The sequence below is a fragment of the Cryptomeria japonica genome, chromosome 7 (assembly GCF_030272615.1).
Source record: "Cryptomeria japonica chromosome 7, Sugi_1.0, whole genome shotgun sequence".
NCBI lineage: Eukaryota > Viridiplantae > Streptophyta > Pinopsida > Cupressales > Cupressaceae > Cryptomeria > Cryptomeria japonica.
In genome coordinates, this window is record NC_081411.1 from 395351819 (window position 1) to 395368740 (window position 16922).

Genomic DNA, 16922 nt, shown 5'->3' on the forward strand with positions numbered 1-16922 from the left:
TTAAGCTCAACCCCTTGGACAATTTTATTTTAAATATTATTAATAATAAATACATGAAATTAAAGTTCATATATCAAATGCTAAATATATTATAATTAAAGAACTAATTTAATATTTTAAAATATTTAATTTAAATATTTAAAAAAAATAAAATTAAAAAATAAATTGACATTGTTTTAAAAAACATATATCTAAAGATAGTTAAATAAAAGGAAAAATTAAAAATAAAAAAAAACTTTTGTCGTGGCTCTCAATAAGGCATGAGTGAACGCGTTCGGTGAGTCGGACGGAATAGAGGCAAAATCGATCAACCTGTGGATGAACACGGTGAAAAAACGAGGCAGCCGGTATGGAGGCATCCGCCACATATCGATCGATCCAGTTAAATTTGTCTGCCCTCGACTCCTACTCTGTATTTCCGTCGTTTTCGCACCGTTTACAGTTCCGTGGTTTTTTCTGTGTTTTCTTCCACTTTTTTTTGGCGTTTAAATCGCGTTTTTTTGGCTATTTTTTTGGAAAAATCATTGACCCAAGGTTGACCAATTAAACCCGATTTTTTGGGGGAAAAAATCGGCAAGCTCCCCCGACTCCCTATTAATCGGGTATAATCGCGATTTTTTTGCAGATGTTTGCTTCTTTGGACTACATACCATTATAGCTTACATTCAATTTGATCCTAGTTCACTGCAGATACCAGCATAAGCACCAAATGCTAAAAATTATGCATTAATAACCAAGATTCAGATGTTAACAAGAAGGAATGGATTAGGACAAAAAATTGAAAAGTTTATCATATGCCATAGTTTATTAAAATCCATCTCCAAAAAGAGATTACAAAACTTCCTTTCATTTATTTCAATATTATACATCAATTTATAAATGTCCCATGCCTACCAAATTTTATAATCTGATATAGTGCTGAAGAATTTTTTCATAGAAGTGGCATACATCTTCACTGCTAGAGCAGCAGATACCGAGCTGTATGCATTCACTTAAGAATATGATCTACGCATTAGTGTTTCCTGTAAATGACATGTCCAGGGTAACAAAACAATGAAAGCAAATCTGAACAAGACCTCCCAAATTAAAAGCACCATATGAGAGTCTTCTGTTTATGAAGACAATACTAGAAATCCTCTGTTCTGTGGTGATAACTGTGCTTGATTTATACCTGTTTAAATGACAACTAAAATCTTACTAGGGATTGTAGTAGCATATTTAATACACACTGACACACACTAAGCAAGAACATCAGCTATAAAAGATAGGTGATGTTGTATGTAACCAAACAACATTAAATTTTAAACAGGCTCAAAGGAAAGTTCTGTTGTTATTTGATAACTGCCACCATAATTTCAAAATCAAGTCCACACCCAGTAAAACAAATAGCAATAAACATATTTGTTAATAGAAGGGCAATTCAGTTGCAGATCATGTTGTGACCCTACAAAAGCACGTTCATTGAATTGTTGTCCATGCAGCAATCAAGAGTTTCCTTTACGCATGCAGCTGATAATCATCTGATGAATCATCAAAAACAAAGATACCGCTATCTGCACAGCTGAAAATGATCATTCTAATTAGCAAGCTAATCAACAAACTAAATATTGAATGAGCAAAATGAAGTCAACACAAAATGGCCCAACAAGCAGCCAAGTGAAACAAAATTAAAATAAGCTTTTCTCCAGAAACTAAAGTTGGCATGCTATGCTACACAAGCAATAAAAAATGTTAACACTTATATCAATCTATTGTTGTTACAAGAATGCAAACCAATAAAATCATATATGATCAATTGTTCATGCAAAGAATCAAAGTATAAACTTAAAAAGCAATGTGAAGAGGCACCTTCATGATGGAAATGAAATTCAAAACAATCTGAATGCACCTATTTAGTATCTATACATCAAATCTCAACAACATACATTACACACAATTCAGACACTTCAAGCCATATGATAAGATTACCAGTTATCTTGTTATGGGAAATGATCCATTAGTTGAGGACAATAATTCAACGTCGCATGAGACGGCTACGCTCTCTTTTCCGAAAACGCTCTAGCATGATCTCATCAGTTGCAGCCTGCCTTCTAACTCCCATGTTTCCTTCTTGAGCAGTCTCACCTGATATGCGAGCACTATTTTGAGCATCCCTATCCTTGTAAAGTTCTGGATGATCTGCATATTTCATGTTAACATTTAGGACAGAGCCCAAGGCTTCTAGTATATAATCACATATATAAAGAGCAACCAGAATGGAGCATCTCTGAATATGGAAATCTCGTAGAAAGCATATAAATAAAGAATCTCTTTAACATAAAAAAATTTAATCTTGCTCAGACCTCTTCGGAGTTTTTCCGCATATTCACGGCCACGTTGAAAGTAATCAGCACTGTAACTGGAAGGAATACTTGATTGAGGCCTGAGATTGAAAAGATAGTAATATATTCAGCCCTATGCTGAAAATGTTTGCTAAAAATAGCAATGTAGCCATATACCAGGAAGAACAAATAGAAAGCAAGTTGTAATACAAAACAAAGATTAGTGTGCTAACTGCTAACCTTCCACGACCAACAAATGGCCTTTTGTCTTGTAACTGTTTCTTTGCAGCTTCCGTTTCTTCTATGTTCCTTAGTTTATACCTGATTTCAACATGAACAGCTTATTTAAGAAATTTCTGATTTCTCTCTGTGGTGAAAGAAATGTAAATTTCAGCATAAATCAATATTGCAAAGTGGAACGTTGATTCTTTGATGCAAGGACAAGGATGCTTTTCCTGCCATCTTACCATGTATCCTAAGAATTTTGGTGAAAGTTAGTTTGCCTACATTCCGTGAACAAAATACAGTTTTCAACCAGTTCATACCACTACCAAAAGCTGAATACTTACTCAATAGGAAGCTGAATCTCCGCAATCCCTGTCGTCCATTGTGTAGAGCTTTCTTCCGAATTTCTCCTCCTCACCTGAAATATTATAACAGATATTATAGTAAGAATCCTGTAAAGAGTTGGCAAATATTTCCAATATTTATTAATTTATAAAATTTCAATTAACTTATTAACAAGGAATTAATTAGTCTAATTCTATGTTGTTGGATGTCATGTTCCCTCAATTTTCTGACTATATATATATATATACTAATCTATCCTCAAAAAAATTAATAATAAAATAATAATCACTGATTATTAATTTACAAATAATAATAAAATATTATTCAATGATTGCATTGATTATCAAATATCTTAGAAGTATATTAGTAAAATAGTGTTTAATAATTATTAATCTACACTAGTTATTAAATGTTAATACGTTGGCGCTTCTTTGTTTGGCATCGAATGCTTGGAAAGCGGTGACTTTTCAAGGAGACACCACCTTCTCCAAAACCCTTCCAATAGGCGTGACTCCCCACTGCAGACATGGAGGAGACGATAAATAGAAAACTCAGGGGAATGGACAAGACACAGATTTCAGAATCAGGAATTATGTCATTCTCTGATAAACAATGCAATCTGAATAAGATTCATATCGCAGATAGTAACCATGTAACCATTATGCCGATCTTCATATACATATAAATTCATTCAATAATTATATTATATATATATCTGTGACAGTTGAATCAGTAATTACATATAATCAGTTTGTACAGTAATCAGTGAGAGACTCTGTGACTTGCATAGATGCAATTCTTTAGGTGATAATACCTGCATATTTCAAATGTCAATACATCATATTAATGAATCGACACTAATAATTTCTTCCATCCATCTGATTAATCTATGCTTATATGTCTAACCTTTGACACTTGCTGAACATGGTCTGTAGAGGGAGAACCGCTGTAAGGCACCCTCTCAGATAAGGGGGAGAACCGTCATCAAGACACCCTCACTGTATGCCTTGCGGGAGAACCATCATTAAGACACCCTCACTGTACATCTTGATCTGGGAGAACCGTATGTTAAGACACCCTATCAAGGCAATTGGATTTCCTCTAATTATAGTCTAGAACTTTCTATTTTCCATAATTGACTAATTCTATTATTGCAGTTCTTTAGTTGCAATTCTCTGATTCATCAATCATAATTAGTTTCTTTCTTCTTTTCTCTTTTATTTATCTCTCATGACTAGTAATCATTTATATGTTGCAATTAGAAATCTATCTTCTAACTTTATTGCAGGTTATTTATTTCAAGAAGATAAGAAGATCCCTTCCTTTAACCCTTCTTGATGGTTAAGAAATTGTGACTTAGGACAGAATAAAAGCCATTTAGGAAGAGGGTCATTTGATTGGATTCGGCTCTAGGAGCACGGATGTGGGTCTGGGTTCGAATTGGGTATGGGTCCGAATCGGTTATGGATCCAGTCCCAGTGTGGCCCCGGGTTCGCCTAGGGTACTACTCGGGTGAACTTGGGATGTACCCGGGCATACTTGTTGGCACATGCACCAAAAAAATAAAATTCTAATATTTAAAAACACTCCCCAATGCATATACTTTCTCCTATTCGGTAATTGCAACTCATTTCATAAACACAAAACACCAAAAACACCATTTTTTTACTCCAAGCTGCCATTGTTGGGTTTTGAAGGTTGCTTCATTTTTATTCAATGGTGAAGGCTATAGAGGAGTAAGACACAAACCAAAAGCTTAGGAATCATTGAACAAGGAATATTTAGCCATCAAAGGTGAATAAATCCTTCATTTTTTTCAAGTTTTGAATAATTTTTTCAAGTCACTTATTATTTTTTTTAATAAGTTTTGAATATTTTTTTGAACTTTTTATGCATGATAAGAGGTTATGATGCTGATTATTTTTTAATCTATTCAATAGTATTTTCCATTTTAGGTTCATACATAATGGCTGGAACTTGGTCAAGGTCAACATTTGGTCCAATTTCATTTGAACCAGTCAATTGGAGTGCCACTCCCACTAGCTGTGTCACATACAAAAGTTGCTTCATCTATAGAAATTTTGCCAAGCTGTGCAACAGTAGCATCTAAATCAGCACACTTAGGGGTTAGCTCCCAATTCTTTGTCACACCCTCATTGTATTCGCATGTCTTATGTGACAAGAGACAAATGTTGGAGTTTACAAAGACCAAATCCTCTGCTTTTTTTGCACCCAAACAGTTGCACTTGATCGAGTGGATGAAGAAGTATGTATTCTGATTTGTTCAGCTGAAAAAGAACTTGCAACCTATTGAGTTTGCATACAGCATTAGTATTTAATTTATAAATTCAAAATATAAATTATAAAATTATTTAATCATAAAATATAATATATAGCATAAATAGCATCAAATGAAAAACGAGAAAAAAAAAAGATACATGTTTGGGAGAGAATTTTAATTGCAAAAGGCTGCAACTAAATGGATCCTTGACCATGTAGATACCACCAATCATGAGCATCTTTCCTATATTTGTCTCGAAGAGCAGAAACATCACTACTCTTTGAAGATATAAAATGGCCAAACTTGCTCAAGACAATACTTTGTATACCTTCATTTGAAAATACATTTCTAATTGCAACCTTGTAGCTAGCAGCAACCTCCTTATCTCTATATGATGGCACCCTCCTCAGCAATGAAAGTATCTCTTTGCTATAATACTTTGGCAACAAAGCAAATACTAAGAAATGTACTGGGATGGTCTTTGGTCTACTTATTCCAACTGTCAATGATAATCTTTTGCACATTTTTTAACAATGTTTCTATTGGATCATGTTCCTTGCCTTCTGTTAATATTCTTATTTTCTCCACCATGGAGTCCATGCCATCATAAATCTCACCCAAACATGGTCAATCAGTATCAACATGCCTAACCATGCTGATGATGAGCTCAATGAAATTCATAACATATTCCAAGCCCACCACTCATCATCTAGGATCAATGTTTTTACTTTTTGGGCTCTTTTTGTGCTTGATTGCCTCCATACACTCCACAAGTTGTTGATGACCATAGAACTCAAGGCCTCTTGCACCTTGACAAGTCATCTTAAAACCATTGTGTGAGATGCAAATTGAGTTTCAGCAACCTAACATGGTATTAAAAAATACATGTCACGTATCAACAATAAAATATATTAGAAAAAATATTCCCTTCGACAACTCCAACCTGGAAAAAGTCCCAAAGATGCCTTGTGAAATATGATGATTAGTCACAAGCATTTGGAGCTCTTTGCCCTCCATGTAGATTTTTTTAACTCACTCAATTTGTGTGCCAATCTTTCGAAATATCAAATTGAGTGAGTGGATTGCACATAGTGTCCAAAAATGTGACAATATGTACCCTCCACTATAGACCTAATTGCCCTACAATTTTTAGTGTTGACCGTTATGAATTGGACAACATTTTTAGACCCCATCATTTCAATGGATTCTATCAAGGTATTGGCATTGAAACTTGCATCTTTTACTTGCCCCTCACTATCCACTACCTTCAAAAACATCGCCACTTTAGGGGACACTTCCAGAACATTGATTAGTGTTCTATTTTTGCAATCTTTCCATCCATTAGAAACAATGAACACACTTGTTTTAGGCCATGTATCCTTGATTACTAACTGAAACTTTCTCCTTTGTCAATAAAATGGTTTGCACTCTTTCATAACCAGGACTAAGATAATCAAGAGGTGTGTTGCAAAGGGTCGTCACCATATTATGCCAACAAGGTGATTGAAGCCCACTGCCATAAGTGCAATGAGCAATGCTTTGATCTACAATCTTTGTCACTTTATTTTTGAAGGCCTTATTTGTTAGTTTTAATTAGGGTGAAGAGCGGATTCCAATTGCCTAAGGCAACATTGGAATCCGCCCTTAAGGGTTGGGCCCTTTATCTCTTCAAAGGATAACATGTACCCTTTAGGACTGGGCGCTTCTCATGCCACTCTCTAATAGGGCCGACCCTATTACTCACGCCACTCTAAGGGAAACATGTTCCCTCTAATAGGGCCGACCCTATAATACAAAAGACAATTCGCACAAAAGGAATAAAAACAAATAAAAGAATTGGTGACAAGCCGACCTCAAATAGGTCCCCCACCACATATAAATAAAGAACAACTTGACCTCATTAATATATAGATACATCTTCCCTCTCTAATGCGAATTTGCTCTGAAGTTGTAGTGAACTTAGTCAGTCATCTGCTGTGCATGAATGCGAACCACATCTGCTGTCAAAGTGTAAAACTTTAGGTGTGATCATCTCCAGTGAAAGGTGTGAACTTCTGTCAAGAGTAAGGCGTCAAATGTGCAGATCAGGTTGCTGTTTGATGAAGACATTAGTACTGATCTGAGGTGCAGACCTGATACTGATTAGCCATCTATATCAGCCCTAAAGTGTGGCCATATCAGACCTCTATAATGAACCTTTGCTGTACCTGCCTTGCCTTTCTGATAATTAGGGCCTGATCTATCCACCGAAGGTTGGATTTAGGGCCACAAAAGGAAATTAAGGTTTCCTGCAACATTTAGATATTTTATTTTATGTCAGCAGTAATATTAGATCGGTGGCATAATTATTGCAGCACAAAATACATACACGACCCATTCTAGATTTTGATGATTTTCCAGGTTGGCTGGGTTACCCATCCAAACCCATCCCGTCTCTTAGGGCTAATAGGGCCACCTGAGGATGGGCCCAGCATACCCCTCGCTTGCACTCATTATCTTGAATGTACTAACAAACAGAGAATATCAGGAAGATAACAAATGCATACATAAAACATAGATTCATGACTATATTACTTGGTTAACTAGGGACTAATTCATTATATATTTGTGCCTAGTTGCAAAAACATGACTATCATTAATTAGTATTCCTTTTCTCTACATATTAGTTGTGTCTGAGAATGAATGAATTATTTTTATTCTTTTGTCTATCACTAAAGTGTATTTTAATGCAGCATTCTAAACCTGATATTGCAGGTTACCTATCTAGCGTGAAGATTAAGTTCATTTTACCCTTTTGTACATTATAGATGTGCTTAGTTCATTTGGTAAGACATTTTTAGGCATGGAACCGATTTAGCAATTAATCTAGGTCACTAGTTAAATTATATTAATTACTGTTATATGAGGAATGAAAACAGATTTAATACAACTGGCACAAAACATACTTCAACGTTTCAACATTTAAGCGGATTGGCTTGGGGACGTACCAGCCTACTGGTGATGGGAAGGAATGCTTGCTAGGCGCTGGTTCTTCATCGTTGGGAAGAACCAGCGACTAGCCCTTTTACATCGTCTGCTGATTGATGCATTCCCTGGGCAATCCTCATGGTTGTCTGGGCATCATAAATTATGAAAACTGAAATAAATATTATTACTGAGTAACGAAGTTACCTATTGGATGCTTCTCCTTATCCTTCTCTCCTTGTCACTCCCTCTCTTGTGTTTCTTTGGGGTGCGGTTTTATACCTCTTTGAAACCACGCGATTCCCTTTGAAACGTGGTGTCTATTCCGGAGGTGGCTTGGGAATGGACGCATCCTTTCATTACTAGTTAAGATAAAATGTGTTTTAAGTGGTAAAAATAATTTATGTATTGAATATATATATATTTATGTACATGTATTGTTTAATGTTTCTAATCATTGTCTGTTGTCTACATGGGAATATGACAGTCCTCCCCCCTTACATTGCTTGTCCTCAAGCGATGTGGAGATTTGGGTGGTTGAAGATCTCTTCACCCTCCCAGGTTGCATCCTCCTCCGGCAACCCTTTCCATAAGATCAAGTATTCTACATTGTTTTTACTCTTTATTCTCCTTTCTCTTACATCTAAAAGGGCTTCTGGCTCGAGTGTTAATTTTCCCTCGTCAACTATTGGAGGTAACTCCTTGCATGGGGATATCTGCTGCCCTAATGCTCTTTTTAATCTAGTCACATGGAATACATTGTGGATGCGGCTGCCTGGAGGAAGCTCAAGTTCATATGCTACCTCTCTTACCTTCCTTGATATTGGGTAGGGTCCGTAGAACCGTGGCTTCAGCTTCTTTGCCCCACTAGATTTCAGCGAAGACTGCTTGTAAGGCTACAACCATAGGAAGACTAAGTCCCCTATCTCAAATGATCTTTCAATATGATTACGATCAGCGTATATCTTTTGCTGATTTTGGGCTTGATGTATGTGATCTTTTAGAGCCCTTAGGATGTCCATGCTTTCCTGAATAAAATCCTTGGCTCGTGGTACTTGACTTTCTGGAGTAATTAGTGATCCAAAAGAGGTGGGTTCATATCCATAAAGTGCTTTGAATGGGCTCATTTGGATAGACATATGATGTGTAGTGTTATAACAGTATTCTCCTAAATGTAACCATTTGATCCAAGCTTTTTGCTACCCAGTGACATAATTTCTTAGATATCCTTCAATCCATTTGTTGACGATTTCAGTTTGTCCATCGGTTTGGGGATGATAGCTAGTACTCGGAGTGAGACTAGTCCCTGCCATCCTGAAGATTTCTTGCCAAAATTGCCCCATAAACCGGCTGTCTCGGTCACTTATGATATTTTGGGGAAGCCCATGAAGTCTGAAAACTCCCTTAAAAAACACTTCTGCTACTTGAGATGCTTGGAATTTGTTTGTTATAGCAAAGAAGTGTGCATATTTGGTGAGATGGTCCACAACCACATATATACAATCTTTTCCTTCGGCCTTGGGTAGGCTGGTGATAAAATCCATCGAAATGCTTTCCCACTTCTGGTCGGGAATGGGCAACGGTTGTAGCAACCCGGCTGGGTGGTTGAGTTATGCTTTGTTCTTCTGGCACTGTGTACATTCTTGTACGTATTTTTGGACTTCTTTCTTAAGTCCTTTCCAAGAATACCGTTCTCTGATTTGTTTATATGTCTTATAGAACCCTAGGTGTCCTGCCAATGGATTATCATGGTACTCTTTAACTATTACTTCCTTGAGTTTAGAGTTGGGCACCAAGTACAACCTGTCCTTATATAGGATAAGCTCCTCCACAACTTTGTATTTTGCATGACTTGATGGGTCCCTCAAGATCTCGCTAGCAAAAGTGTCCTTGGCGTATTCTGCCAAAAGATCATATTTCCAATCAGCATTTATAGAAGTTATGGTATTTATTTGTTGCTTCCTTGATAAGGCATCTGCTACCACATTGGTTGTTCCTTTAACGTATTCAATATCAAAGTCATAAGCTTGTATCCTGCTGACCCATTTTTGTTGCCTATCATTTAGATCCCTTTGGTTTAAAAAGAATCTTAGGCTGTTATGGTCTGTCTTTACATGGAATTTGGTGCAAACTAGGTATTGGCGGAATTTGGCTAGGGCATGAATGATGGCTAACATCTCTTTATCATAGACGGGGTAATGCTTTTTTGTTTCTGTCAGCTTACGGCTTTCGAAGGCTATGGGGTGTTTCTTTTGCATGAGGGCAGCTCCAATCCCTTCTCCGGAGGCATCACATTGTAGTTCAAAAGGAAGGGAAAAATCAAGGATAGCTAGGACGGGGCATGAGCTCATAGCTTCCTTCAGACTTTCAAAAGCTCTTCGGGCTGCTTCGCTCCAAGTGAAAGCCCCTTTCTTAGTTAGATCAGTGAGAGGCACTGCCACTTTGGAGAAACCCCGTACAAACCTTCTGTAGTAACTGCATAACCCCAAGAACCCCCTTAATTGTGTGAGGGACTTAGGTCTAGGCCATTCTCTGATAGTGGCTATCTTTTCCTCATCCACGCTAACCCCCTCCGCATTAATCTTATAGGATTTCCTCCATTCCAAACTCACATTTGGATGCCTTAGCATAAAGTGACTCTTGCTCTAGGATCCTTAATGTGTCCTCAATGTGTTTGAGGTGCTCCTCCCAAGTTTTGTTGTAGATCAAAATGTCGTCAAAAAAACCTACTAGAAATTGCCTTAGCTGCTTGCAGAAAGTATGATTCATGCATGACTGAAATGTTGCCGGTGCATTGGTTAGACCGAAAGGTAGAACCAAGAATTCAAAATGTCCATAGTGACACCGAAAAGCTGTTTTGTGGATGTCCTCTTCCCTCATCCTGATTTGATGATATCCTGATCGAAGGTCGAGCTTGGAGAAATATTTGGCTCCGTGTAGTTCATCAATCAGCTCATCTATCCTTGGGATTGGGTACCTATTTTTGATGGTTTTCATATTTAGTGCTCTGTAGTCAATACACATTCTTAGAGTGCCATCTTTCTTTTTAACAAGTACCACCGATGATGCGAAAGGGCTGGAACTCGGTTGGATGTGTCCCATAGCAAGTAGTTCCTTAATGGTTTTCTCAATTTCTTCCTTATATTTGTGAGGGTGGCGATAAGGGGTAGTGATGACTGGTTTTGCCCCCTCTTCCAATTCTATAGTGTGTTCAAACCCCCGTTTGGGAGGCAAACCTTGGGGAATTTCCCCAAACACCCCTTTATATTTCTCCATGATGGGTTTGATGTCCATATGCGTGGATTTTTCATGAGTATTGCTCTTATCTAGTATCATGCATTGGGCCACCCATTCTCCTCATCCTTTTCTAAAAATTTGCTCCAATTTCTTACAAGAAACCACTTTAGGGCTACCATCAGGTAAGCCCTTAAGAGTAACTCCCTTCCCTTCATTCTGAAATCTGATTATTTGGTTTGGGAGATCAAACATAAAACATCCCAGTGAATAAATCCATGGAGTCCCCAATATGATATCTGTGTCCAATGGTACCACGTAGAGATCTTCCCTTACCAGATGGCTACCTATTATGAACTCCAACTTAGGTACCAACTTAGTGCATTGGACCCTTGCCCCTGTGGCTATTGCTGCTTTGAACCCCTTAAAAGTTTGTGTGGGTAATTTATGTTGCTTAACAACCCTTTCATCAATGAAGTTATGGGAGGCTCCGCTGTCCACAAGTGTGACTACTTTCTTCCCTTTAAGCGAACTCTTGATTCTAAACAGATTGTGTTTAGCAGCATGGGTGATAGTGGCAACTATGGCCTGATCTTCCTCCCCCAGTCTCATCCTTTTGCTAGGTGGCTCTTCCTCATCCTCATATGGTGAGGCTTGTATTCTGTGAGCCCGGCCTTGACATTTATGGCTCCTTCCTTCATAGGGTTTTAGACATGTGAAACAAAGTCCCTTCTTTTTAAGGTCCTCCAAGGCTGAACACATATGTCCCTTTTCTCTCTTTCCCTTGCAATAGGTGCAAGACCTTACAATCCCTTCTTGATTGTGTTTACTGTCCTTGGGCGGAGGTTTGGAGGAGTTGCCAAAGGGCTTGGTCTTGTCCTTGGGTGAGCTTTCTTCAAATTTCATAGCTTTCTGTATAGCCTCATCTAATGTTTGGGGTTCATGGGCACTCATTGTGCTTTTGATTGATCCCCTCAGGCCTTCTATGAATAGGTAAGTAAGACTTTCTTGTGTTAGACCCGGTACCATCACTGCTAATTTCTGGAATTCTGTGGCATAGTTTTCAATAGTCCCCCTGCTGCCTTAGTTGGGTGAGCTCTCGAAAGTACCACTCAGGATGCTTTTGGTCAAATCTTTTTATGAGCTTTTGGGTGAACTCCTCATATGTGTTTATAAGTTGATGTCCTTGAGTGATAAGGCCATGGTGCCACCACTCATGGGCAACTCCGGATAGATGAAGCATAGCAAATTTAATGGCATTGGATTGAGTCATGGGGCTAAGGGATAAATAGGTATCCAATTTTTGGACCCATGACCTAGCTGATACCTTGCCTTCCCCATCATAGTTGGGGATAGTCACCTTACTGAGCTTGTTTTGAAGCTCTTTGTGGGCTGGAGGATGTCTTTCATTCCGGCCCAGTGTCTTTAGTTTGGCATCACAATAGTCTTTGAAGGTTACAAGATCTCGTAGTTCGGGATCCAACCCGCGGTAGTCTACAAGGATTTGATCTACATTTCCCATGGGCATGCCATGGTTATCATCACTTATTGGCGCTTCCTCAGGTAGGAATGAAGGTCGAGTGGACCTTGAGCTGGTGTCCTTTGACGGGGTGGGGTAGTGGTTTTCAGAATGATTGGATTGGGCTTCTTTGGTGTTATGGTTGCTTATGTTTTGGAGGGCCTGAAGGACTAGTTGGTTATTCCTCTCATTCTGTTCAATGAAGGCCTGCATGGTTCTTTCAGTTTGTTCCCTTAGTGCTTGAGCGGTTTGCTCCATGAAGGCCCTAAGTCCATTACTAGCTTGTTCACTCATGTCGTTGGCTCCTTTTTTTCTCTCTTTCTAAGGCCCTACGGGATCTTTGGCTTTGTTGCATTGACTATTTCCACAGGGTGGCAGGAAGGAGGCTCTGATACCACCGTAATGAACCTTTGCTGTACCTGCCTTGCCTTTCTAATAATTAGGCCCTGATCTATCCACCGAAGGTTGGATATAGGGCCACAAAAGGAAATTACGGTTTCCTGCAACATTTAGATATTTTATTTTATGTCAGCAGTAATATTAGATCGGTGGCATAATTATTGCAGCACAAAATACATACACGACCCATTCTAGATTTTGAGGATTTTCCAGGTTGGCTGGGTTACCCATCCCGTCTCTTAGGGCTAATAGGGCCACCTGAGCATGGGCCCAGCATACCCCTCGCTTGCACTCATTATCTTGAATGTACTAACAAACAGAGAATATCAGGAAGATAACAAATGCATACATAAAACATAGATTCATGACTATATTACTTGGTTAACTAGGGACTAATTCATTATATATTTGTGCCTAGTTGCAAAAACACGACTATCATTAATTAGTATTCCTTTTCTCTACATATTAGTTGTGTCTGAGAATGAATGAATTATTTTTATTCTTTTGTCTATCACTAAAGTGTATTTTAATGCAGCATTCTAAACCTGATATTGCAGGTTACCTATCTAGCGTGAAGATTAAGTTCATTTTACCCTTTTGTACATTATAGATGTGCTTAGTTCATTTGGTAAGACATTTTTAGGCATGGAACCGATTTAGCAATTAATCTAGGTCACTAGTTAAATTATATTAATTATTGTTATATGAGGAATGAAAACAGATTTAATACAACTGGCACAAAACATACTTCAACGTTTCAACATTTAAGCGGATTGGCTTGGGGACGTACCAGCCTACTGGTGATGGGAAGGAATGCTTACTAGGCGCTGGTTCTTCATCGTTGGGAAGAACCAGCGACTAGCCCTTTTACATCGTCTGCTGATTGATGCATTCCCTGGGCAATCCTCATGGTTGTCTGGGCATCATAAATTATGAAAACTGAAATAAATATTATTACTGAGTAACGAAGTTACCTATTGGATGCTTCTCCTTATCCTTCTCTCCTTGTCACTCCCTCTCTTGTGTTTCTTTGGGGTGCGGTTTTATACCTCTTTGAAACCACGCGATTCCCTTTGAAACGTGGTGTCTATTCCGGAGGTGGCTTGGGAATGGACGCATCCTTTCATTACTAGTTAAGATAAAATGTATTTTAAGTGGTAAAAATAATTTATGTATTGAATATATATATATTTATGTACATGTATTGTTTAATGTTTCTAATCATTGTCTGCTGTCTACATGGGAATATGACAACCTCCTAAAGAGATAAGTGTTGTAATCAGAATATTGCATAATTCATAATCAGATCTGAGGATCTATTCTTGCTGGGTTTTTCCTCATAGGAGGTTTTCCCAAGGTAATGTTGTCTTGTCTCATTTTTCATCTATTTTGGTTGCTCTCTGTCATTTACTAAGTTGAAAAACCTAATAGAAATTAATTCAATTCCAGTTACTAAATCTACTTTCTGTTTTTATTATTAATCTGAAAGTAAAACTAACATTATTTAATGGGCCTCTTTTTCGCGAAACCAAAACATTCTCTTCTTCAAAAGTTGGTGGCATTGGCATGAAAGGATGTGGGCAAGCCAGTTGTGAGAAGCCACTGGGAGGTTTTTGCAAGAGGACATGCAAGAGCCTTTATCTATTACTTGCCATGTCGGTATCCTCTTGTTCTTTCATATCAGCCAATATTTGTTCTTTTGACCATAGTTGACAAAATTGAACTAAGCAAACCCAAAAAAATTAAAGAATCATGACTCAGCAATAACTTGGCAAATTTATCAAACACATAAAAATATATAAAAAATTTGAAATATTCTTCATAACTCAAATATTCTTTAAAATATGAAATTTTGATAATCTTTCAAAATTAACTATGAAAAGGTTTTTTTAATTCTTTTTATTTAGATGAATTTTCTAATTTAATAATATTATCATTAGGAAAAAAAGAATCATCGTTTTTTTAATAAAACTCAAAAATATCTAATAAATAATCTAATGAAAACCTTGGTTGCCAATAAAAGATTGGGCTAGTGTTCTCGAAAACATAAATTTATTTTGTTGGCTTATGCCAAAATGTAATATTGTAGTAATGTAACGTGTAGGATGCAGACATTATTGTTGCGCAACCCCTTCACAAGATTTTTAGCAGTCACTCATATTCAAATTTCTTTCGAGATACAACGGCAAGGCATTTGACATCCACAATATGCCTAACGGGGGCTAGAAATACTTTCTTTCCAATGAATACATTAACTTTTATAAATTCAAAAAGTGATTTTCGTGTTACAAATACAAATGGAAACCCTAAAAAGAATTGTATTTTATAATAAATTGATTTATACTTTAATCTAACAGATTTTTGGCCAATTCGCTGCAATTTTATTTTTAAACTCATTCGCAAGTTTAACTATGAGTAACTCACAGCCATATTTGGCATGCAAGCACTTGCAGGTTTAGAAAAATATGGCTAGGGATAAAATCCAAAGGATCAAATGACACAATAAAGGGACAGGGACAAAATTCAAAGACAAACTTTTATTTCCTAGCTAGTGTGTCCAAAGGATTAGGTGACGCAAGGTGTGGATCAAAAACCCCTTACAACTCTTTATTGTCATTATTCTAATTCTTGAGTTGGAATTTATCAGCTCCTTAAATTTAGTGCCACCTTAATTTCCTTCTTGTTTCTCTCTTTAGTTTTGCTCCTTTGATAGCAAAGTTCATTAGTTGGGTTCTTTGGGTGGTTTTTGTGTGTTTTTTGATGCCATCAATGGCATCCAGGCGATGATGTTTCCTGTCCTCTTTGGTGTTGCCTATGGGTATATTGTTTTACATGTGGCTTGTGGGAAGTTATTTTGGTATCATTAGTGCAGGTGTTAAGGAATTGTATCTCAGTGTTAGATTGCAGATGGTAACTGTGGTAGAGAAGCGATTGCTCCAAGTTTTTTGGCACTTGGCATTGTTGCTATCGGTGTGTCTCCTCATTTTTTTAGCATTTAGAATGGGTGACAATAGGAGCTCTCATACGGGTAAAGATATCAAACACAAATGCTTAGTGGTGGGTAGGCATCTCAAATTGATTCTATTGTGAAAATTGTAGAACATCTTATTGTCGCTGATGTCAAAGGTGCACTCAGTGATTGTCACCGATATCAAGGTATTCGAGAGGTTGCTATAAGTTTAATTACTTCTAAAATGAAATGCAAAACATCAAAAAAAGTTACTGATGGATGTACGTGAATTATCATTATGTTCCCCTTGATTTCAAGTGTTCAGAATGTACAGTAATTTTAATTACTCTCATGTCATGTCAGAACATTTGTGATCTGAATGAACAGAGTCAAGCAATGCTGGATATATATTTTGCAGTGTCACTAGTATCATCTTAATTATGTTTCAGTTGTTGGCTTAGCTATGAAGATATCTGCAGTATGTTTTTTAAGTCTGTTACTCAAAAATCGTATATATACCGGCAATTTTTTTTATACTGCATTCTACCATAGTAATGTTTCATGGCTTGAAGTCTGGAAGATAAGTAAGGCTATACATGAAGAGAGGTGGAGATCAAGAAGAAGGAAAGTTAAGGTCGACATTATGCTCACAACCACCTATTCATAATTTGTTCTAATGTTTCG

The 16922-nt window shown here is 37.3% G+C and overlaps 1 protein-coding gene across 2 annotated transcripts in view; it reads right to left on the reverse strand.

Annotated features, from left to right (window-relative positions):
• Positions 1–778: 778 nt before the first annotated feature.
• The window catches only part of LOC131033990 (protein COP1 SUPPRESSOR 2), a 32923-nt gene continuing 16779 nt past the window's right edge, over positions 779–16922 (reverse strand). Inside the window, exons 4-8 of one of the 2 annotated variants that reach the window (XM_057965313.2) lie at positions 2891–2964; positions 2562–2642; positions 2343–2422; positions 1969–2178; positions 779–1553 (exon numbers count right to left, since the gene is read on the reverse strand). In XM_057965313.2, coding sequence (XP_057821296.2) covers positions 2015–2178; positions 2343–2422; positions 2562–2642; positions 2891–2964 — 399 coding nt within the window. In that variant the 3' untranslated portion in view covers positions 779–1553; positions 1969–2014. Of the gene's footprint in view, positions 1562–1968; positions 2179–2342; positions 2423–2561; positions 2643–2890; positions 2965–16922 lie in introns of both variants that reach the window. The other variant, XM_057965312.2, reaches the window with a different exon arrangement.